At 52.4% G+C, this 25,188-nt stretch overlaps 1 protein-coding gene across 1 annotated transcript in view; it reads right to left on the bottom strand.

Moving 5' to 3' along the window:
• klhdc3 (kelch domain containing 3) overlaps nucleotides 1-25,188 on the bottom strand; it is a 66,768-nt gene that overhangs the window by 1,969 nt on the left and 39,611 nt on the right. Inside the window, exons 11-13 of the mRNA XM_059645254.1 lie at nucleotides 12,494-12,568; nucleotides 6,455-6,592; nucleotides 5,654-5,732 (exon numbers count right to left, since the gene is read on the bottom strand). Coding sequence (XP_059501237.1) covers nucleotides 5,654-5,732; nucleotides 6,455-6,592; nucleotides 12,494-12,568 — 292 coding nt within the window. The remainder of the gene's footprint in view (nucleotides 1-5,653; nucleotides 5,733-6,454; nucleotides 6,593-12,493; nucleotides 12,569-25,188) is intronic.

Consider the following 25,188-nt stretch of genomic DNA (forward strand, 5'->3'; position numbering starts at 1 on the left):
GAGGGTTCTGGAATAAATAGGGAGAGAGGGGGAGGGGGACCGAAGATGGAGAGAAAAGAAGATAGGTGGAGAGAGTATAGGTGGGGAGGTAGGGAGGGGATAGGTCAGTCCAGGGAAGACGGACAGGTCAAGGAGGTGGGATGAGGTTAGTAGGTAGCTGGGGGTGCGGCTTGGGGTGGGAGGAAGGGATGGGTGAGAGGAAGAACAGGTTAGGGAGGCAGAGACAGGTTGGACTGGTTTTGGGATGCAGTGGGTCGAGTGGAGGACCTGGGCTGGTTGTGTGGTGCAGTGGGGGGAGGGGAAGAGCTGGGCTGGTTTAGGGATGCAGTAGGGGAAGGGGAGATTTTGAAACTGGTGAAGTCCACATTGATACCATTGGGCTGCAGGGTTCCCAGGCGGAATATGAGTTGCTGTTCCTGCAACCTTCGGGTGGCATCATTGTGGCACTGCAGGAGGCCCATGATGGACATGTCATCTAAAGAATGGGAGGGGGAGTGAAAATGGTTTGCGACTGGGAGGTGCAGTTGTTTGTTGCGAACTGAGCGGAGGTGTTCTGCAAAGCGGTCTCCAAGCCTCCGCTTGGTTTCCCCAATGTAGAGGCAGCCGCACCGGGTACAGTTGATGCAGTATACCACATTGGCGGATGTGCAGGTGAACCTCTGCTTAATATGGAAAGTCATCTTGGGGCCTGGGATAGGGGTGAGGGGGGAGGTGTGGGGGCAAGTGTAGCATTTCCTGCGGTTGCAGGGGAAGGTGACGGGTGTGGTGGGGTTGGAGGGCAGTGTGGAGCGAACAAGGGAGTCACGGAGAGAGTGGTCTCTCCGGAAAGCAGACAGGGGTGGGGATGGAAAAATGTCTTGGGTGGTGGGGTCGGATTGTAGATGGTGGAAGTGTCGGAGGATGATGCGTTGTACCCGGAGGTTGGTGGGGTGGTGTGTGAGAACGAGGGGGATCCTCTTTGGGCGGTTGTGGCGGGGGCGGGGTGTGAGGGACATGTTGCGGGAAATACGAGAGACGCGGTCGAGGGCGTTCTCGATCACTCTGGGGGGAAAGTTGCGGTCCTTGAAGAACTTGGACATCTGGGATTACAGAGACATGGCTGCGGAGTGACCAGGGATGTGACTGGGATTTCCAGGGGTATTCTGTATGTAGAAAGGGTCGAGAGAAAGGAGAAGGGGGTGGAGTTAAAGGGAAAATTAACACAACACTGGGGAAGGATATTAGCTGTACGAGTGAAAAACATCCAAAGTCAAAAAGCATCCATGGGACAGAGGTTTATAGACTGTCGCAGACTGTAGGGGTGATGATGGGAATGGCATTAAACAGGAAATTACAGACACATGCATAAACAGAACATCTGTAATTATTGGTGACTTTAATGTGCAGTTAGATAGGGGAACAAAAACAGAATTTTCTGGAATAGCTGTGCAGCATCTATGAAGAAATTATCAGAGTTCACGTTTCGGGTCCGGTGACCCTTCCTCGGAAGTGGTGGTGGCTGGGAAAACGTTAGTTTATATGCAGAAAATAGGGAGGTGGGTGGGGGTAGAGCCCAAAGCGAGAGAAAGACATTTGGACAAAGGAGTTGATAACGATCAGGCTGGGAGGGTGAATAGTTGTTAATGGGGACTGTTAGTGACTAACAACAGGGGATAGGTAATGGCAGGCTAAGTGGTAACAAAGCCTGGTTGTGGGGTGGGGGGCTGGGTGAATTTAGGCCCTAACATGATTGAACTCGACATTGAGATAACAAAGTGTGGGGCTGGATGAACACAGCAGGCCAAGCAGCATCAGAGGAGCAGGAAAGCTGACGTTTCGGGCCGAGACCCTTCTTCAGAAATGGGGGAGGGGAAGGGAGTTCTGAAATAAATAGGGAGAGAGGGGGAGGCAGACAGAAGATGGATAGAGGAGAAGATAGGTGGAGAGGAGACAGACCGGTCAAAGAGGCGGGGATGGAGCCAGTAAAGGAGAGTAAGGGTGGCGAGTTAGAGCGGGGATAGGTCAGTCCGGGGAGGACGGACGGGTCAAGGAGGTGGGATGAGGTTAGTAGGTAGAAGATGGGGGTGCGGCTTGAGGTGGGAGGAGAGATAGGTGAGAGGAAGAACAGGTTAGGCAGGCAGAGACAGGCTGGGCTAGTTGTGTGGTGCAGTGGGGGGAGGGGATGAACTGGGCTGGTTTAGGGATGCAGTGGGGGAAGGGGAGATTTTGAAACTGGAGAAGTCCACATCGATACCATTGGGCTGCAGGGTTCCCAAGCGGAATATGAGTTGCTGTTCCTGCAACCTTCGGGTGGCATCATTGTGGCACTGCAGGAGGCCCATGATGGACATGTCATCTAAGGAATGGGAGGGGGAGTGGAAATGGTTTGCGACTGGGAGGTGCAGTTGTTTATTGCGAACCGAGTGGAGGTGTTCTGCAAAGCGGTCCCCAAGCCTCCGCTTGGTTTCCCCAATGTAGAGGATGCCACACCAGGTACAGCAGATGCATCCCAAGGGGGAGGTGCAATATGACGCAGTTGCTGAAAATAAGAATGCAGGTGCAGCAGGGGGTGAAGAAGGTTAATGGGATGTTGGCCTCCATTGCGAGAGGATTTGAGCACAGGAGCAGGGATGTTTTGCTGCAATAATACAAGGCCTCAATGAGACCCTACCTGGAGTACTGTGTGCTGTTTGGCCTCCTTATCAAAGGAAGGATGTCTGGCTGTGGAGGTAGTGCATTGAAGGTTTTTCAAACGGATTCTTGGGGACGGCAGGATTGGTGTATGAGCAGAATTTGAATCTGTTAATATTGTATTGGTTTGAGTTCAGAAAAATGAATGGGGGGGTCTGTTAGAAACAGGACTAGATAGGGTCAATACAGGAGGGATAGTCCCAATGATGGGATTGAACACAGCCGGGGTCACAGCACAAAGATGGAGGGTAAACAATTTAAGACAAACATGAGGAGAAATTTCCTTAGCAGAGAGTGGGGAGCCTGTGGAATTCATTATCACAGAAAGCAGTCGAAGCCAAAGCATTGTCTGATGTCAAGAAGGAACTGGAAATCGAATTTAGGGCTAAAGGAATCAAACGTTATGGGGTAAAAGCAAGAACAGAGTATTGAGTTGGATGATCAACCCTGATCATAATGAATGGTGTAGCAGGCTCAAAGGGCCAAATGGCCTATTCCTGCTCCTTTGCCTCTATGTTTCTTTGGAGTCCACAGGGACTGGGCAAGGCCTGGCACATAGTAATATGTGGGGGGTCAGCCATCCCAGCTCCAGGGCATCTCTGTAGGAGTCCCTCAGGGTAGTGTCCTGGGCCCAACCATCTTCAGCTGCTTCATCAATGACCTTCCCTCCATCATAAGGTCAGAAGTGAGTATGTTCACTGATGATTACACAATGTTCAGCACCGTTCGTGACTCCTCAGATACTGAAACAGTCCGTGTTCACATGCAACAAGATCTGGATAATATCCAGGTTTGGACTGACAAGTGGCAAGTGACATTGCGCCACACAAATGCCAGGCTATGCCCATCACCAATAAGAAACAATCTAACCACCGTCCCATAACATTCAGTGGTATTACCATCACTGAATCCCCCAAAATCAACATCCTGGGGGCTACCATTGACCAGAAACTCAACTAGACTCACCACATTAACAGAGTGATTACAAGAGCAGGCCAGAAGCTGGGAATACTGCGTTGAGTAACTCACCCCCTGACTCCCCAAAGCCTGCCCACCATCTACAAGGCACAGGGCAGGAGTGTGATAGGATACTCCCCACTTGCCTGGATGGGGGCAGCCCCAACAACACTCAAGGAGCTTGACCTCATCCAGGACAAAGCAGCCACTTGATTGGCACCACATCCACAAGCATCCCACTCCCTCCACCACCGACACTCAGTAGCAGCAGTGTGTACCATCTACAAGGTGCACTGCTGAGATTCACCAAAGATCCTCAGGCAGCACATTCCAAACCCACGACCACTTCCATCTTGGAGGACAAAGGCAGCAGATACATGGGGACACCGTCCCCTGCAAGTTCCCCTCCAAACCACTCACCGTCCTGACTTGGAAATATATTGCCATGTGATCTCTGTCGCTGGGTCAAAACCCTGGAATTTCCTCCTTAAGGGCATTGTGGGTCAACCCACAGCAGGGGGACTGCAGCAGAAGGCAGCTCACCCCCACCTTCTCAAGGGGGCAACTAGGGATGGGCAACATAGAACATTACAGCACAGTACAGGCCCTTTGGCCCTCGATGTTGTGCCGACCTGTCATACCGATCTCAAGCCCATCTAACCTACACTATTCCATGTACGTCCATATGCTTATCCAATGACGACTTAAATGTACCTAAAGTTGGTGAATCTACTACCGTTGCAGGCAAAGCGTTCCATTCCCTTACTGCTCTCTGAGTAAAGAAACCACCTCTGACATCTGTCCTATATCTTTCGCCCCTCAATTTAAAGCTATGCCCCCTCGTGCTCACCGTCACCATCCTAGGAAAAAGGCTCTCCCTATCCACCCTATAAATACTGATTTCCATATGCCACAAAATGAACGAACGAACCCGTTTTGCCAGCTTTGATGAGTTGTACACTCATACACCCAGTTCCCTCTGAAATCTGCACACTGTTCAGTTGCTCCTTTTCATTTACTATTATCTTTCGAAGCTCTTCCCACCGAAGTGCATCATCTCGTACTTCTCTGCGACAAACCTCATCTGCTACATAACTGGCCTCTCCACCCAGCTTTTCAATCTCCTTTCAGAGTTCCACACTGTCCCCTCACAGTCTGCAATGTTTCATCTGAAACCTTTGGAATTCTCCCCTGCACACTGGGATCCAGGAAAAGCATGGCCCCACACACACGCTGACTTGGAGATGAAGTTGGTGTGTTAGAGACAGGTGGGAGGAGACTGCAGCATCAGCTCTGGCAGGCCATCCAACTGTGCACTTCCTGAGCTCTGATAATGCACAGAACATGCTGGTGCCTGCCACTACCCCCCACCCCCGTACTCCCACACCACCCCCATCCCCAAAATTCTACTTATTGACCTAACAACTAAGTCAGGGGAGTCTGAATCCTAAACAGAAATTGCTGCAGGTTGGGCAACAAACCAGAGTTTACACTGACAGAACTGAAAGTGGGCTGAGTGAGTTGAGAGAGTGGGGTGATGGTGTTCACTTAAGATTTTGGCTTATCATCAGCTGTCACTTTGTATGTTTGCCTGCTCTGCATCTCCATGGACTCCATTCCCTCCCCTCCCCCCGTCATCATCATTGGCATCTTCCCAGCTATTTTCACCTGACAAAGGCTGTCTGGACTCAAACGTTTAACTCTGTGTCTCTGTGTCTCTCTCTCCCCACAACAGATGTTGCCAGACCTGCTGAGATTCCCCAGCAATTTGTGTTTTTGGTTCAGATTTCTGCACAAATGTTGTTTTCACAATTTTCAGCTAAGAAAACCTCTCTGTTCCACAATCTCTTTTGAGAAAGGCAAGCTTTTTTCTGGTGACTCATCAGCTACACATATATACTGCATCAGGCAGAAATGGGTTTGGGGGGCCCAATTTTGCTGAATTCACTGGTTCTTTTGAAAGTGCGGCATCTCATTCGCAGACAGCAGAGGAGTGGAGTATAGCAGCAAACTGGAATAAACTTACCGGATGTCATGAGGGAGAGCGGACTGATCCAAACTGTACTGAATCACGGCCAGTTTGCATAATGTCTTCAGACTTGGACCTGACAAACAAACAAACACATCCTTCAGAGATAACAGGAACTGCAGATGCTGGAGAATCCAAGATAACAGGGTGTGGGGCTGGATGAACACTGCAGGCCAAGCAGCAGCAGAGGACCAGGAAAGCTCCATTTCTGAAGAAGGGTCTCGACTCGAAACGTCAGCCTTCCCGCTCCTCTGACGCTGCTTGGCCTGCTGTGTTCATCCAGCCCCACACCCTGTTATCTCAGATCCTTCGGAAGTTTGGGAGCATTGCCACAGTGAAGTCTCAGTTCCAGTTATTGGGGTAATTGCTCCCTGGTGGATTCTCTGCAGCAACACTCCGACAATCCGAATGGATTTGCCAAAAAAACCCAGCAACACCTTCTTCCAGCTGCAGCAGGAATTCCTGTGCCATTTGAAATGAGGGATTCTTGTAGCGGTCCTGATGAGTTTGAGCTGAAATCCTTCAACAACCCGTTTGTTTTCCAACAATAATCGAAGGAAACAGATTCCGAATTGATGGACCTTTTGGAATTGTTAGCCAGGTCATCCACAAAGAGCTCACATCTAATGTACTTGTACCAGAACAAAGTAACTAATTATTAAACTCTCATGTGTGTTACATAGAACATTCCCCAGAATCAAACAGTGTAGAGACCCTTTGGCCGCACAATTTCCCACTGGTCACTTCCGCAGATCAGCCGAGACGTACAGAACACACAGTAATCAGAACCTTACGTACTGAAATCCAGGATGTACAGGTCCGAGTGATCCATCAAGTTAAACTCATCCCCCATTCCTTGCTCTGGGCATGGGCTATAGAACAGACAGAGAAAGACATTAATATAACTAGCCACACTGGGGAGATGGTCCATGGCACACACCGGTCACAACACTTTGCAGACAACTCTGTTACTGCATATAACACTGGGGTACAGTACCGGTGGGGGACAGGTCTGTCACTGTATAACACTGGGGTACAGTACCGGTGGGGGAGGGATCTGTCCCTGTATAACACTGGGGTACAGTACCGGTGGGGACGGGTCTGTCCCTGTATAACACTGGGGTACAGTACCGGAGGGGGACGGGACTGTCCCTGTGTAACACTGGGGTACAGTACCGGTGGGGGACAGGTCTGTCGCTGTATAACACTGGGGTACAGTACTGGTGGGGGACAGGTCTGTCACTGTATAACACTGGGGTACAGTACCGGTGGGGACAGGTCTGTCCCTGTAAAGCACTGGGGTACAGTACCGGTGGGGATGGGTCTGTCGCTGTATAACACTGGGGTACAGTACCGGTGGGGGACAGGTCTGTCCCTGTATAACATTGGGGTACAAGTACCGGTGGGGGATGGGTCTGTCACTGTAAAGCACTGGGGTACAGTACCGGTGGGGAGGGGTCTGTCCCTGTATAACACTGGGGTACAGTACCAGTGGGGACAGGTCTGTCCCTGTATAACACTGGGGTACAGTACCGGTGGGGACGGGTCTGTCTCTGTATAACACTGGGGTACAGTACCCGTGAGGACAGGACTGTCACTGTATAACACTGGGGTACAGTACCGGTGGGGACGGGTCTGTCGCTGTATAACACTGGGGTACAGTACCCGTGAGGACAGGTCTGTCCCTGTATAACACTGGGGTACAGTACCGGTGGGGACGGGTCTGTCCCTGTATAACACTGGGGTACAGTACCGGTGGGGACAGGTCTGTCACTGTATAACACTGGGGTACAGTACCGGTGGGGACGGGTCTGTCGCTGTATAACACTGGGGTACAGTACCCGTGAGGACAGGTCTGTCCCTGTATAACACTGGGGTACAGTACCGGTGGGGACAGGTCTGTCCCTGTATAACACTGGGGTACAGTACCGGTGGGGACGGGTCTGTCCCTGTATAACACTGGGATACAGTACGGTGGGGACAGGTCTGTCACTGTATAACACTGGGGTACAGTACCCGTGAGGACAGGACTGTCACTGTATAACACTGGGGTACAGTACGGTGGGGACAGGTCTGTCACTGTATAACACTGGGGTACAGTACCCGTGAGGACAGGACTGTCACTGTATAACACTGGGGTACAGTACGGTGGGGACGGGTCTGTCACTGTATAACACTGGGGTACAGTACCCGTGAGGACAGGACTGTCACTGTATAACACTGGGGTACAGTACCGGTGGGGACAGGTCTGTCACTGTATAACACTGGGGTACAGTACCGGTGGGGACAGGTCTGTCGCTGTATAACTCTGGGGTACAGTACCGGTGGGGACAGGTCTGTCCCTGTATAACACTGGGGTACAGTACCGGTGGGGACGGGTCTGTCCCTGTATAACACTGGGATACAGTACGGTGGGGACAGGTCTGTCCCTGTATAACACTGGGGTACAGTACCCGTGAGGACAGGACTGTCACTGTATAACACTGGGGTACAGTACGGTGGGGACAGGTCTGTCACTGTATAACACTGGGGTACAGTACCCGTGAGGACAGGACTGTCACTGTATAACACTGGGGTACAGTACGGTGGGGACGGGTCTGTCACTGTATAACACTGGGGTACAGTACCCGTGAGGACAGGACTGTCACTGTATAACACTGGGGTACAGTACCGGTGGGGACGGGTCTGTCACTGTATAACACTGGGGTACAGTACCGGTGGGGACAGGTCTGTCACTGTATAACACTGGGGTACAGTACCGGTGGGGACGGGTCTGTCCCTGTCTAACACTGGGGTACAGTACCAGTGGGGGACAGGTCTGTCGCTGTATAACACTGGGGTACAGTACCGGTGTGGAACTGGTCTGTCGCTGTATGACACTGGGGTACAGTACCGGTGGGGACGGGTCTGTCGCTGTATGACACTGGGATACAGTACAGGTGGGGGACGGGTCTGTCGCTGTATAACACTGGGGTACAGTACCGGTGTGGAACTGGTCTGTCGCTGTATGACACTGGGGTACAGTACCGGTGTGGAACTGGTCTGTCGCTGTATGACACTGGGGTACAGTACCGGTGGGGACGGGTCTGTCGCTGTATGACACTGGGATACAGTACGGGTGGGGACGGGTCTGTCACTGTAATAACACTGGGGTACAGTACCGGTGGGGACAGGTCTGTCCCTGTATAACACTGGGGTACAGTACCGGTGGGGGACGGGTCTGTCGCTGTATAACACTGGGGTACAGTACCGGTGGGGGACAGGTCTGTCCCTGTATAACACTGGGGTACAGTACCGGTGGGGGACGGGTCTGTCGCTGTATAACACTGGGGTACAGTACCGGTGGGATGGGTCCGTCCCTATGTAACACTGGGGTACAGTACAGGTGGGGGATGGGTCAAAGCTTTCAGCACTATCTCCACACAGAAAACAGGTGCCCAGCTTCGGTGACACAGCCCCTCCAGCCTGCTTCACCATTCAGTATGACCACCCAGCACAGTCCCCTGTTCCTGCTTTCTCCCCACACCCTCGGATTCCATTAGCCTGGAGGACATTCAATGTTTTGGTCTCAGCCACTATCCATGCTCGTGCATTGCACAGGCTCCCCACTCTCTGGGTGGAGATATTCCTCCTCATTTTAGTCCGAAACAGTTCACCTCACATCCTCGTACCCAGGCTCTGGAACCCTCACACGTGCCCACACACGGCCCCAGCTCTCTCTGATGAAGGGTCTAGGCCTGAAACGTCAGCTTTTGTGCTCCTGAGATGCTGCTTGGCCTGCTGTGTTCATCCAGCTCCACACTTTGTTATCTTGGATTCTCCAGCATCTGCAGTTCCCATTGTCATTCACACTCCTGACTTGTGCCTGGTAACCCCAGAACAATTATCACTGGAGGGATTCTGTGACAGTAACGCTCGTGCTCATCAAGTGTAAATGGTTCTTATTGGTGATACTCATAGCCTGGCATTTGTGTGGCGCGAATGTCACTTGTCAGCCCACGCCTGGATCTTGTTGTATGTGAACATGGACTGCTTCAGTATCTGAAGAGACATGAATGGTGCTGAACATTATGCAACCATCCGCAAACATACTCACTTCTGACCTTATGATGGAGGGAAGGTCATTGATGAAGCAGCTGAAGATGGTTGGGCCTAGGACACTACCCTGAGGGACTTCTAGAGAGATGTCCTGGAGCTGGGATGATTGACCTCCCACAGCCACGACCATCTTCCTATGGGTCAGGTATGACTCTCTCTAAGTGGAGAGTTTGCCCCCGATTCACATTGATTCCAGTTTTGCCAGGGCTCCTTGATGCCACACTCGGTCGAATGCAGCCTTGATATCAAGGGCTGTCACTCTCACCTCTCCTCTATAATTCAGCTCTTTTGTCCATGTTTGAACCAAGGTTGTAATTAGGTCAGGAGCTGAGTGGCCCTGGCGGAACCCAAACTGGGCGTCACTGAGCAGGTTATTGCTGAGCAGGAGCTGCTTGATAGCGCTGTTCCTGACACCTTCCATCACTTTACTGATGGTCGAGAGGAGACTGGTGGGGTGGGGTTGGAATGGACTGGGTAGATATTGTGGCTGCCCTGGAACAGATTGAGCTCACAGCTTCAGTGCGATTGCGGAATGGCATCAGTACCAAGAGTTTCTCCCAGCATCCAGTGCTTTCAGTTGTTTCCTGAAATCGGGTGGAGTGAGCCAAATTGATTGAAGGTTGTGACGGTGAGGACCTGGGGATGAGGTAGGCTTTGTTTCCATTTTAAACCAGACTGGTTGATAAATTGAGAGATAATGGGAAGTGCAGATGCTGGGGAATTCCAAGATAATAAAATGTGAGGCTGGATGAACACAGCGGGCCAAGCAGCATCTCAGGAGCACAAAAGCTGACGTTTCGGGCCTGGACCCTTCATCAGAGAGCTCTAAGTGGAGAGCTTGCCCCTGATTCAGAGAGCTCTCTGATTATGAGCTCTCCATTGCTGGTACTGTATCCCAGTGTTATACAGCACTCCGTTAGAGTGAAGGAAACGGGTAGCATCTCCAAACGTAGGGTTGGAACTCAGTATATGCTCTGTACCTTGTCGTGTGATTTCTGAGTTCATCTGTAAGTTACCAATGTCTGAGTTGTGAGTAAAACTGAAGCTCGTGGGAAATGAGAGGTAGCAATAGATAAAAACTGGCAATGGGACTGAGGACAAGTGTGATAAACGGCTGGTTTTGGAAAATGCAGCGCACATCTCCAGTTTTCAATTCTGTGTGAACAGATGTTCACCTACTCTGATGGAAGCTGTAGAAGTGAGATATGGCAATACATTCCTTACAACTTGGATTTCAAAATCATGGTTTTTAAAATTCATTTCAGACCCAGTTGCAGAATGGTGTCCAATTCTGGGCAGCCACAATTTCAGATGAATTACTGAGCTCAAAGCCATCACGTGTGAGCGGGGCAGGAGGTCAACCCTTGTCCCGGCATCTGCATATATCTAACTTAATTACAGTCACAGGGCCGTACAGCGCAGAAACAGACCCCTTCGTCCAACTCGGCCATGCTGACCAGATATCCGACATAAATCTAGACGCATGTGCCAGCATCTGGCCCATCTCCCCCCAAACCCTTCCTATCCATACACCTATCCAGATGCCTTTTAAATGCTGTAACTGTACCAGCCTCTCCCACTTCCTCTGGCAGCTCGTTCCATACACACACCACCCTCTGTGTGAAAAGCTGGTCCCTTTTATATCATCCGCTCCCCCACCTCACTGTAAACATGTGCTCAGTCTACCCTTGGCTAATCACCCTATCGATGAGAATGCATTGGGGTTTTTGGACCTCGCTGCCGTCGTCTCTCAGCAGGGTACTCTCAGGACACTGGAGGACTATTTAGGTGAGGCTTTTCCTTGGTTCTTCAGCCCCGACACTCATTCAGTCCAACTGGTGGGAGGACAAGTCGCAGCCTGCTGTAAAAACGTCATGAGTAACATGTAAGGTGCATTTAGATGCAGATCTGTGATGCCAAGTCAGACAAGGCTGAGTTAACTGCCTTTTTCTATGCTGTAGATCTCAGTGATTCTAAAAATTTAGCCTCAGTGACTGTGACAATGGAACAATTGGATTGTCTAAAGAAATCCATCTGGTTCATGGATTGGGAAGGAATTCCTTACTCAGTCGGGCCCATATGCAGGTCCAGAGGCCCGGAAATGTGGGAGGCCGGAGGCTGACCTTATCGGAGTTTATAAAATCATGAGGAACTTAGATAAATTGAATAGCAAAGTGATTAATCTCTAAAACAGCTGAGCGAAGTCGCTGAGATTAAGGGCAAGCAAGGATGGGCGATAAGTGTCAGCGATGCTCACCCCTCACAAGGCCTGCAGGAGGTCCACAAAAGCACCAAAAGAAATGAAACTAAGCACGGAACGCGCTGACATCGCGCGCAGACAGCAGCTGCTCAAGGTGACAGCTGAGCGCCACCCTGGCAGGGGCATGGCTATCGAGCATTAGCAGTCCCATGAATGAAGATGAAATCAGACGTGCTGACTGCATGGTCACTAGCAGACTGCCCCGAGTTCAGGCTCCAGGCAGACGGTGGTCTGGTAGTTACTGGCTTGCTGATGGGTGAGGAAATGATGACTAATTGTGCAGCAGTTTAGAGAAGGGGTGAATCAGGCCCAGAGTGTAACGCACAGCCAGTGGTAAAGAAAATAAACAGTGCTGTTATCTACAGTTTGCAGAGCTAAGGGCAGCTGCTGAGATTCAAAGCATTTACAGGTAGCTTACATTTCCATCCTGACTGAAACTTCAGTAGCAATCCTTCCTGCTCCCTTTCCTCAAGGCTCACATTTGCCCTCGGATTGCAAGGTAACCTCAGCAGTAGAGAGCCTCTCATCCACATAGTGCTGGCACAGAGACGGACCTGAGAACACAGTACAGACAGGAAGCTCTGGGCAGACTCACTCACCCAGTTACCCTCCTCATGCCTTGGGCCTCTCACTCAATGCTAATGCTAATTTGAGCCAGCTTTCAGCTGCCTGACTCCGACAGCTCTGGTATCCCTCCGAAAACCTCTCCAATTCTCTCTCCTTTGTAATATTCCTTAACTTTAAGGAGCTTGGTCACATATCCTAATGTCTCCTCAGGTGGTTCACTGTCAATTCATATCGTACAGGAGAGGCCCTTCAGCCCTCTGTGTCTGTACTGACCAGAATGTTTCTAACTCTGCACACGTCCCACCCTCCCACACCAGGCCCACATCCCTGAATGTTTAGACACAAAGTGCATATCCCAGTACTTGGTAAAGGTTGTGAGATTTACTGCCTCAGACACCTTCTCCCCCCCAGGCGGTGCATTTCCACACCCCCACTACCCTCTGTGTGAAAATCATTTCCCTCAAATCGCCTCTAAGCCTCCTGTTTCTCACTTTAAAATTACAGCCCCTTGTTACTGACACTTCATCTAGGGGTCAAAGCTGCTTACTCTCCACCCTGTCCATGCCTCTCAGTTTTATGCACCTCTGTCAGGTCGCCCTTCAGCCTTTTCTGCTTCAAAGGTAACAACCCAAGCTTATCCAGTCTCTCTTCATCACTGAAATGCTGCAATCCAGGCAGATCCTCTGCAGCCCCTCCGGTGCAATCACATCCTTCCAATAGTGTGGAGGCCAGAAGTGCACACGGTATTCCAGCTGTGACTGAAACAAAGTTCTGTTTAGGTCTAAGTTAGAGTAATACAACATGGACACAGACCCTTCAGTCCAACTCCTGCATGCTGACCAAGTATCCCAAACTAAACTAGTCCCATTTGCCTGCATTTGGCCGGTATCTCTCTGAACCCTTCCTATTCACAAATCCAGCCAAATGCCTTTTAAATGCTGTAACTGTACCAGCCTCCACCATTTCCTCTGGAAGCTCATTCCACACACACACACCACCCTCTGTGCAAAAATGTTGCCCCTCAGGTCCCTTTCAAATCTTTCTCCTCCGCTCTTAAAAATACGCCTCCTGGTTTAGAACTCCCCCACTCTAGGGTAAAGACCTTTGCTATTCAATTTATCTAAGTCCCCCGTGATTTTATAAACTTCTATAAGGTAACCCTTCAGCCTCCTAAGCTCCAGTGAAAAAAGGTCCCAGCCTATCCTTATAACTTGAACCCTCCAGTCCCAGCAATATCCTGGGACATCTTTCTGAATCCTCTCCAATTTAATATTATCGCTCCTCATGGACGGCAACGAGACCTGCACACACTACCAGAGAAATGGTCTCACTAACGTCCTGTAGAACCTCAACATGAGGTCCCAATTTGTTAATGACAGCCAACCTCCCTGCTCTCTCAATCTATGCCATCACTGATGAAGGCAAGCGTCCCATATTCCTTCTGAACACTCCGATTAATCTGTCCTGCCACCTTCAGGAATGTGTGGGCAATCATTCCAAGATCCCTCTGTCCCTGAGTTTCCTTGTGTCCTGCCATTCACTGAGTACACCCTTGTCTTGCTCCTTCTTCCAAAGTGCATCGCCTCAGTGATCCAGATTAAATTCTATCTGCCTCTGATCTGCCCATCTGACCAATTAGTGTATATCCTCCTGCAACCCAAGACCCTCTTCCTCAATATCGACGACCTGGCCAATCTGCATGTCAACCGCAAACTTCATCATCTCCCCCACATTCTCATCCAAATTATTGATGAATATCACAAACAATAAGGGACTTGGCACTGATCCCTGTGGTACACCACTGCACACTGGGCTCCAGTCACACACACAGCCTGCTACCACCACCCTCTGTCTCACTGAGACAATTCTGGATCCAACGTGGTGAGCCATTTGGCCCATCAGGGCTGCTCCCTCATTCAGTAAGACCGTGGCCAGACTGATAATTGTCAAACCCACTGTCTTGCCTTTTTCTTATAACTCTCGATTCCCTCACTGATTAAATCTCGGTCATAAATCTGTGACTTGTTATGTTTAACAGTGAGTTGGTCCCTCTATTGAAGTAAAGACAGACAGACTCACTTTGGAGGTTGTCCAGAGAAGGTTCACTTGGCTGATCCTGGATATGGAGGGGCTATCTGATGAACATCAGAACCAGGAGTAGGAGTAGGCTGCTGGCCCTGTGAGCCTGCCCCACCACTCAGTAAGATCATAGCTAATCCTTCTATGGTCTCAGCTCCACTTACCCGTCTGCTCACCAGAACCCTTAATTCCTTTACAGTTCAAAAATCTACCTTTGCCTTAAAAACATTCGATGAGGAAGCCTCAACTATTTAACTGGGCAGGGAACTTCACAGATTCACAACCCTATGGATGGAGAAATTCCTCCTCAACCTGCCTCTGCTTATTTTGAGGCTATGCCCTACTGGTTCTAGCTCTACACACTGGTGGAAATAATCTTCCTGCTTCTATCATATCTATTCCCTGTGTCATTTTATATTAACAGCACCTCGCTGCTGTTCCTTTTTTCTGACCGTAAACTAATTGACATTTTTAAAAAATTGAAACCAATCCTCCTATTCCATGAGCCTCAATTCTGTTAACCAGTTGATTTAGGTGGTACCCTGACAAATGTTTTTTCAGACAGCATCCAGCATTTTCCCCATTCCACTCAATCAACCTCTCTGTTACCTGACCACAAATTCAATTCCACTGAGAGCTGCGAAATGTGCTTCCACTACCATTTCAGACCATGCGTTCCAGGCAGCATGAGGAAACGCTGCTACGGTTCATCACACCACTCAAACTTCTGGTCAAACAGCTCACATCGACCTCATGTAGTCATTGTTAGCACAGTCTCCTCATTTCCAGTATCAACATCATTCCCCATGTCAAACTCCTCTTCAAAAAGGCTTCCATTAACCTTTCACTTTAAAACCTCTCTGCGGCAGAACATCTAACAGCATATGTCCTGCTGTCATGACACAGCTGAGGGGACCTCTCAAACTTCAAATCTAATGTTGATCTTGTGTTCATGCCCCATCCTGTGCAGTGTAACCTGTATGCCTCACTCTGTCTAGCACCCTGTGATCTGTATATCCTTGTACAGAACATAGAACAGCACAGGCCCTTCAGCCCACGATGTTGTGCCAAATTTTTACCCTAAGGTCTAGCTAACCTCCACCCCTACCTTATACTATCATCCATATGCCTGTCTAATAGCCGCTTAAATGCCCCTAATGAGGCCGACTCCACTACCCTCTCCGGCAATGTATTCCACACCCAGACCCCCCTCTGAGTAAAGAACCTACCTCTGACGTCTCCCCTTCAACTACCTCCACTCACTTTAAAACTAGCTTATGTATCTATCTGTACTTCACACAAAACAAAACTTTTCACTGTACTAAGGCAAAAATAATTCACATAAATAATATCAAAGGCCTTTAATGTACAGAGGAAACTTCAGAGGAGCCGGGAAAGATGAACGTTACTGCTGAAGAAAGTCTCAGCTTTAGACACAAAGCTGTCCTTCCTGTTTTCAAATGTGCTGTGTTTCTGACATGATGTTATTTTAGGACAATCACAGATCCTAGTATTTGATTTCACTGCTCTTCATAGCCAAAGAAGGAAGTTGAAGTCAATAGGTCCCTGAGGTGCAGTGCCGTACTCACTCTGTTAAACATCGGGCTGAGAGTGAGGGAACACACAAACCTTTCCAACTGAGCGACAAGCAGAGATATGGGGGAAGGGATGAAGCTACCTGATACTGGCTAAAATCTCCATTCCTTGTGTATGGAAACTCAAGGTCAGGCTGGGAGAGGGGGAAAGAAGGCAGGAAATGGAAAATAAAACTGATGCTGAGCAGATGACGTGTGATCTAATGTGTCACAGCTGCTCACAGCAGAGGCGTTTTGTCATTTCCACCATTCGGCTCCCCAGCCCCTGAGCACGCTGGTCGCCTGCACACTGCCCCTCAATCCTCTTGTGGGAGTGTAACACTTACAGAGTGGGCAGCAAACAGACCTGGACCATCACTGATACAGCGCTGAGTGGGCACAGACACGTGGACCGGAGCGATTCCAGTGACTGGCAATCTCTGACAGCATTGCTTATCCTCCAGTGACTTGGCCAGGACATATTCACAGGCTGTTTGACTACAGGAGTGGCTCAGTCCTGACCCAGTGACTAACCTGGCATCTCCATGTGCACGCTCCCCTGCTCCCCCCCACCCCCCATAGGGGAGGGGTAAGAGAATGGACATGCAGTTTCTGGACTAGGCCTCTGAAGACACAGCCTGAGCAACAATGTGGCAGAACACTGGGCCAGGCCACAGCAGGCTGGATGAACTGAGTTAGTTAACAGTGCCATCGACAGTGTAGGGATGCTCCGTTTGCTTCTTCACAACCAAGCCCAGGGCCCACCTTGGGGGGAAATTCCTAACCACTACCTCAGCACCTTTCCTCCAAACATTCAGCAAGGTGCATTGACATAGCACCTTTAACATAATAAACAGTTAGGCCTAAGAAGCATTTTAAGAGGTGGGTGGGTAGGTGTGCAAAGGCTTTTAATACAGACAGTTCCATGTCCCATACATAGCATCGCACAAAGATATAGTTATAGAGGCTAACACAGTCCAAAATCACCACCTAACCATCCAAATCCCATTTCCCAGGCTAGCACTGGTACACCTAAACAATTTCCCTGTATAAAAGCCAGTTGTGCTGAGTGTAACCCTCTGCCCTCCTAATAGCAAGGTTTTGCTTCATGGACCCACACCTGGTGCTCAGTGCCAGGCTGGTCGTGGTGATCGTGGGGTGCTCTACGTGACCTTACTCCCAGATGACTGCACTCATCCCTGGGTGTGGGCATTTACTGGCTGGGCCAAAACCATTTCTCATCCGTAATGGCCTCGCGGAGGAGCGGCTGGCCTGGGGATAGCTGTGGGTCTGGAGTCACGTTGACCAGACCAGGTAAGAATGGCTGATTTCCCTTTTCTGAAGGACATTAGTTTTTGTGACAATTGATGACAGTGATCGTCAGTGATGGCCACATGCCCCAGGGGGTCGGTGTCCTGTACCAATGGGACTAAGCTTGGTTTAATGAACTGGGTCAGCACAGATGGATATGACTGAACGGTCTGTTTCTGTGCTGTATGACTCTCTGGCTCTGTCCTGCAGGTTCCTCTCCAGCCCTGAGCAGATGTCTGGGAGCCAGACAAAACCTCAGCTCTCTGGGAAGCATCAATCCCCGTCTCGATACAGTTCCCTCCTACTATTCACATCTTTTTCCTGGTCAATTCCTTATGTCCCTCTCCAACACAAGTTTTTAGGGAAATGCTCGCAGATGTACGTCCATTCTCCTCATTCTCTGAGTTCATCCATAGACTTCCAAAGAACTCCTAGTGTGGAAACAGGCCATTCAACCCATTGAGTTCACACTGCCCCTCTGAAGAGCATCCCACCCAGACCCATCCCCCTATCCTATCTCTGTAACAGTGCATTTCTCACAGCTAATGCACCTAACCTACACATCCCTGACACTATGGGTAATTTCACCTGGACAATCCACCCTGACCTGCACATCTTTGGTCTGTGGGAGGAAACCCACGCAGACACGGGGAGAATGTGCAAACTCCACACAGACAGTTACCCGAGGCTGGAATCGAACCCGGCTCCCTGGCACTGTGAGGCTGCAGTGCTAACCACTGAGCCACCGTGCCATGCGTGTGAGCTGCAGGAGATTGGAACTGCTTTTATGTTTAAAGTGTGAATCTTGGCAGATGTGTGAGGTGGCAATACCACCGAGATGGCAGACAGGGACTGCACACACACTGAAGCTGATGGAGACGTCTGGTACACAGCCACTTGAGTGCCAATCTCTGCAGTGACAAGCTGGCATTGCTTCACATCCCTCTGAGTGAGAGTGAGCAGTGAGCAGACAGTGGTACAAAACCTGGTAGATCACTGCTCCTGTGGCAGTGCAACCCGGCTCTGTCAAGCTGCCTGATCAGGCTGCTTCTGTCTGTCAGGGCAATGCCCTGGTACCATCACTCGGGAGAAAGATTCACTCCCTGCTGACCAGCTTTGAGGCAGCATTGCTAATCGCTGGTGTCAGCCAGTGCCTGGCGTCTGTGGGGGGTGTTATGTTCTGCCCCTGGCTTAGTGAAATCTGGTCTTGGCTGGGTGTTAAAACACGACGCCCAGCTCCCTGTTATTTCCCCCCTGTACGTATACATTCTGAGCTGAGGGGAACCATCAGTGTGAGAGCTCACCGTGTCCCCAGAGGTACACACTTCGAGCTTTCTGCGTACTCAGTCTAACAGTCTGCAAAGGTTCAGAACGAAAGTGGGTCAGCACAAGGGCGACTGTGAGAGAACCGAGGACAGCCAGCATGGATTTGTGAATCTGTTCATGTGGTGGGCAGAGACTTCCGAAAGGAACGTGACACAATGCCACATAACGGTGCCGTGGAGTAGCAACATCACCACAGCATTGTGAAGGTGACAGGAAACAGCCGGCACTGCCGAATGCAGGGTTATCCCCCGGAGGGAATGGTTATCGTGGAGTTTGCCCGGGCCCCCTGCTTTTCTTGGTATATATTAATAATCAGATCTTGATGTGAAGAGCACAATTTCCAAAAGTGCAGATGGGGTGAACGTGGTAGCACTGTAAATTGTGAAGAGAACAGTCTAGAGCTTCCAGAGGAATTGACAAGTTGGTGGAGAGGGTGACAGATAAAATTTGGTGTCATGTGTGTTTTTGCTCAGAGGAACAGACACACTGTAAAGGATCCAGACCTCAGGGGATCGTAGGCACAGAGGGACTGGAATGTCTGTGTGTCTGTATGAGCTGGCAGAGCAAATAAAACATCTGTTAATGGGGAACCAGCCCCTCTCTCTTGCAAAGGCTTCATTTCCCTTTTGTGATGGTTTCTCCTTCACTCCTTATCTCCCCTCAGATACTCTGAACGTGATTAGGCCACCCGTGGGCAGGAAGGGACTGAAATATTTTCCACAGCAGTGAAGGAGATATTTAGCCCTCGAGACCTGTATAAGCAGCACAATGCTGTCAGAGCCAAAGGTCACAAGAAATAGCATCCAGGAGAACGACACCCAGCTCTACACTTCATAGCCTGGCTTTCGGCTGGTGTGAACCCTGCCGGCTGCTGGACCTGTGGATATTCTGATTTTCGGGTGGGCTGGGCTGGGAGTCTTCCTGCCAGCTGTGGTACACTGAACCACACACAGACCTTGTGATTTCCAACAGCTCCACGCAGCGTAGGGAATGGGAAAGGGTGTGCGTGTGCACGTGTCGGTGGTATATTAGCTCCAGGCTGCAGTACTCCACTGTTCTGCCAGTGCACACCCCGGGCACAGACAGGGTCTGGGCTGCTGACCTTCCTGTCAAACAGACCCCAGCCCAGATCCTCCTCAGGTGGCTGGCATACATCTAGAGGTTCACAGCAGGAAATCGTTCAGCCCCTCAAAGCTGCTCCATAGGAACAGGAGCAGGCCATTCAGCCCCTCGTGGGTCTGTTACATGGCAAAAGGAAGAGGCCAGACCATTTGAGACTTTTAATTGCTCACAGCTGATTGGTATCGCAGATGGAAACTTGCCAATGTACCAGCTTCATTCAGGGAAGGAGGGAAGCAGGAAACTGAAAATTAACAAGTTGGGTATCAGGAACAAAATGTTGCTGGAAAAGCTCAGCAGGCCTGGCAGCATCTGTGAGGGGGAAAAAAACAGAGCTAACGTTTCAGGTCCGAAGACCCTTACACAGAACCCGAAACATTAACTCTGTTTTTCCCCTCACGGATGCAGCCAGACCTGCTGAGCTTTTTCAGCCACTTCAGATTTTGTTCGTGATTTACAGCATCTGCAGTTCTTTTGGTTTTTATTGGGTAACTGGGAACTTGTGGACATGTGGGATTGTATTTCCAAAATGATGTAGGGGGTAACACATTAGCTCCCTGGCAACCTCCACAATTAACATTCCCTCAGTTGGATAACACTGCTTTCACCGGTGCTTGCTGAGATTTCACAGCATGGGCATGGAGCAGGTAGGGAAGTTCACGGCCTTTGAAATGGAGGATGAGAATTTCAGAATCAGGGCTCTGCTCAACCGGGGGCAAGGGGAAGTCAGAGAGCACTGGGGCAAATAGGATATGGGACCTCACGCGGTCAAGGACATGAGCTGCTGCATTTTGCTGGGTAGTGTCTGGAATCAACTGATTGCTCCACTTTCCCCAATGCCCAGCCCATCGATGACTGAGGGTTCAGGGTTACAGACACAGTCAGCTTCGCCCTACCCCACTGCCAGAACTGAATTCTGCAGGTGGGGGCTGGGGAGGGGTCCCTCGACCTGAAACACCTCCACTGCTTTCTCTCTACAGATGCCGCAGGACTTGCTGAGTTTCTGCAACAAATCTTGGTTTTTGTTTATGCTTCTCCAGACCATGCTGGGGAGAGACAGATCGGATATCCCTCCTGTGTGACAACGCCCAGCAACTGGGCAATGCTGGTGCTAGCAGGCTGTGACAGGATCGCCACCACGCTCGAATTGAGGGCCGATGGGCCTGTTCTGCGCTGTATTGTTCTATGAATGGCCAGTGGCTGCACTGTGGGCAGCAGGTCAGTGGTTTGGGACTGGCCTAGACTGGGTTCCTTCAATGGTGTTCTACCAGCTCAGTGCCTTGGTGTGATCGTCAGATCAGGGATCAGTACCAGTTATCAACCACACACCAGACAACGGTACGCAGCCCACTCAAGCTGCCGACTGGAGCAGGTGATGGTTAGCTTGGGGTCTGGGGCTGATGCACATTCACCTCTCCCTGAGATGGCTGTCGTCTATTCACTGAAAGGCTGCCTGTTTGAAACAGCGAATACCATCCATCAGCCGACAAACTCACAAACAGCTGGAGAGTCAGGAAATACAGGAGGAAAGGAACGCTTACAGACTCCAGGACTGAGCAGGGTTTATACACAGGTGCTAGCAGAGAGAGAGGGAGCGCGCGACAGAGAGAGGGAGAGAGCGCAAGACAGAGAGAGAGAGAGAGAGAGCGCAAGACAGAGAGAGAGAGAGAGAGCGCAAGACAGAGAGAGAGAGAGAGCGCAAGACAGAGAGAGAGAGAGAGCGCAAGACAGAGAGAGAGAGAGCGCAAGACAGAGAGAGAGAGAGAGAGCGCGACAGAGAGAGGGAGCGCGACAGAGAGGGGGAGCGCGACAGAGAGGGGGAGCGCGACAGAGAGAGGGGGAGCGCGACAGAGAGAGGGAGAGCGCGACAGAGAGAGGGAGAGCGCGACAGAGAGAGGGAGCGCGCGACAGAGAGAGGGAGCGCGCGACAGAGAGAGGGAGCGCGCGACAGAGAGAGGGAGCGCGCGACAGAGAGAGGGAGCGCGCGACAGAGAGAGGGAGCGCGCGACAGAGAGAGGGAGCGCGCGACAGAGAGAGGGAGCGCGCGACAGAGAGAGGGAGCGCGCGACAGAGAGAGGGAGCGCGCGACAGAGAGAGGGAGCGCGCGACAGAGAGAGGGAGCGCGCGACAGAGAGAGGGAGCGCGCGACAGAGAGAGGGAGCGCGCGACAGAGAGAGGGAGCGCGCGACAGAGAGAGGGAGCGCGCGACAGAGAGAGGGAGCGCGCGACAGAGAGAGGGAGCGCGCGACAGAGAGAAAGAGAGCGAGCGACAGAGAGAAAGAGAGCGCGCGACAGAGAGAAAGAGAGCGCGCGACAGAGAGAAAGAGAGCGCGCGACAGAGAGAAAGAGAGCGCGCGACAGAGAGAAAGAGAGCGCGCGACAGAGAGAAAGAGAGCGCGCGACAGAGAGAAAGAGAGCGCGCGACAGAGAGAAAGAGAGCGCGCGAGAGAGAGAAAGAGAGCGCGCGACAGAGAGAAAGAGCAAGCGCGCGAGACAGAGAGAGAGAGAGAGAGAGAGAGAGAGCGCGAGCGAGCGCGCGAGACAGAGACAGAGAGAGGGAGAGCGCGCGAGACAGAGAGAGAGAGAGGGAGAGCGCGCGAGACAGAGAGAGAGAGAGGGAGAGCGCGCGAGACAGAGAGAGAGAGAGGGAGAGCGCGCGAGACAGAGAGAGGGAGAGGGAGAGCGCGCGAGACAGAGAGAGGGAGAGGGAGAGCGCGCGAGACAGAGAGAGGGAGAGCGCGCGAGACAGAGAGAGGGAGAGCGCGCGAGACAGAGAGAGGGAGAGCGCGCGAGACAGAGAGAGGGAGAGCGCGCGAGACAGAGAGAGGGAGAGCGCGCGACAAAGAGAGGGAGAGCGCGCGACAAAGAGAGGGAGAGCGCGCGACAAAGAGAGGGAGAGCGCGCGACAAAGAGAGGGAGAGCGCGCGACAAAGAGAGGGAGAGCGCGCGACAAAGAGAGGGAGAGCGCGCGACAAAGAGAGGGAGAGCGCGCGACAAAGAGAGGGAGAGCGCGCGACAAAGAGAGGGAGAGCGCGCGACAAAGAGAGGGAGAGCGCGCGACAAAGAGAGGGAGAGCGCGCGACAAAGAGAGAGAGAGAGCGCGACAGAGAGAGGGAGCGCGACAGAGAGGGGGAGCGCGACAGAGAGGGGGAGCGCGACAGAGAGAGGGGGAGCGCGACAGAGAGAGGGAGAGCGCGACAGAGAGAGGGAGAGCGCGACAGAGAGAGGGAGCGCGCGACAGAGAGAGGGAGCGCGCGACAGAGAGAGGGAGCGCGCGACAGAGAGAGGGAGCGCGCGACAGAGAGAGGGAGCGCGCGACAGAGAGAGGGAGCGCGCGACAGAGAGAGGGAGCGCGCGACAGAGAGAGGGAGCGCGCGACAGAGAGAGGGAGCGCGCGACAGAGAGAGGGAGCGCGCGACAGAGAGAGGGAGCGCGCGACAGAGAGAGGGAGCGCGCGACAGAGAGAGGGAGCGCGCGACAGAGAGAGGGAGCGCGCGACAGAGAGAGGGAGCGCGCGACAGAGAGAGGGAGCGCGCGACAGAGAGAGGGAGCGCGCGACAGAGAGAAAGAGAGCGAGCGACAGAGAGAAAGAGAGCGCGCGACAGAGAGAAAGAGAGCGCGCGACAGAGAGAAAGAGAGCGCGCGACAGAGAGAAAGAGAGCGCGCGACAGAGAGAGAAAGAGAGCGCGCGACAGAGAGAAAGAGAGCGCGCGACAGAGAGAAAGAGAGCGCGCGACAGAGAGAAAGAGAGCGCGCGAGAGAGAGAAAGAGAGCGCGCGACAGAGAGAAAGAGCAAGCGCGCGAGACAGAGAGAGAGAGAGAGAGAGAGAGAGAGCGCGAGCGAGCGCGCGAGACAGAGACAGAGAGAGGGAGAGCGCGCGAGACAGAGAGAGAGAGAGGGAGAGCGCGCGAGACAGAGAGAGAGAGAGGGAGAGCGCGCGAGACAGAGAGAGAGAGAGGGAGAGCGCGCGAGACAGAGAGAGGGAGAGGGAGAGCGCGCGAGACAGAGAGAGGGAGAGGGAGAGCGCGCGAGACAGAGAGAGGGAGAGCGCGCGAGACAGAGAGAGGGAGAGCGCGCGAGACAGAGAGAGGGAGAGCGCGCGAGACAGAGAGAGGGAGAGCGCGCGAGACAGAGAGAGGGAGAGCGCGCGACAAAGAGAGAGGGAGAGCGCGCGACAAAGAGAGGGAGAGCGCGCGACAAAGAGAGGAGAGAGCGCGCGACAAAGAGAGGGAGAGCGCGCGACAAAGAGAGGGAGAGGCGCCGCGACAAAGAGAGGGAGAGCGCGCGACAAAGAGAGGGAGAGCGCGCGACAAAGAGAGGGAGAGCGCGCGACAAAGAGAGGGAGAGGCGCGCGACAAAGAGAGGGAGAGCGCGCGACAAAGAGAGGGAGAGCGCGCGACAAAGAGAGGGAGAGCGCGCGACAGAGAGAGGGAGAGCGCGCGACAGAGAGAGAGGGAGAGCGCGCGACAAAGAGAGGGAGAGCGCGCGACAGAGAGAGGGAGAGCGCGCGACAAAGAGAGGGAGAGCGCGCGACAGAGAGAGGGAGAGCGCGCGACAAAGAGAGGGAGAGCGCGCGACAGAGAGAGGGAGAGCGCGCGACAGAGAGAGGGAGAGCGCGCGACAGAGAGAGGGAGAGCGCGCGACAGAGAGAGGGAGAGCGCGCGACAGAGAGAGGGAGAGCGCGCGACAGAGAGAGGGAGAGCGCGCGACAGAGAGAGGGAGAGCGCGCGACAGAGAGAGGGAGAGCGCGCGACAGAGAGAGGGAGAGCGCGCGACAGAGAGAGGGAGAGCGCGCGACAGAGAGAGGGAGAGCGCGCGACAGAGAGAGGGAGAGCGCGCGACAGAGAGAGGGAGAGCGCGCGACAGAGAGAGGGAGAGCGCGCGACAGAGAGAGGGAGAGCGCGCGACAGAGAGAGGGAGAGCGCGCGACAGAGAGAGGGAGAGCGCGCGACAGAGAGAGGGAGAGCGCGCGACAGAGAGAGGGAGAGCGCGCGACAGAGAGAGGGAGAGCGCGCGACAGAGAGAGGGAGAGCGCGCGACAGAGAGAGGGAGAGCGCGCGACAGAGAGAGGGAGAGCGCGCGACAGAGAGAGGGAGAGCGCGCGACAGAGAGAGGGAGAGCGCGCGACAGAGAGAGGGAGAGCGCGCGACAGAGAGAGGGAGAGCGCGCGACAGAGAGAGGGAGAGCGCGCGACAGA

The sequence above is a fragment of the Stegostoma tigrinum genome, chromosome 4 (genome assembly GCF_030684315.1).
Source record: "Stegostoma tigrinum isolate sSteTig4 chromosome 4, sSteTig4.hap1, whole genome shotgun sequence".
NCBI classification, from domain to species: Eukaryota; Metazoa; Chordata; class Chondrichthyes; order Orectolobiformes; family Stegostomatidae; genus Stegostoma; species Stegostoma tigrinum.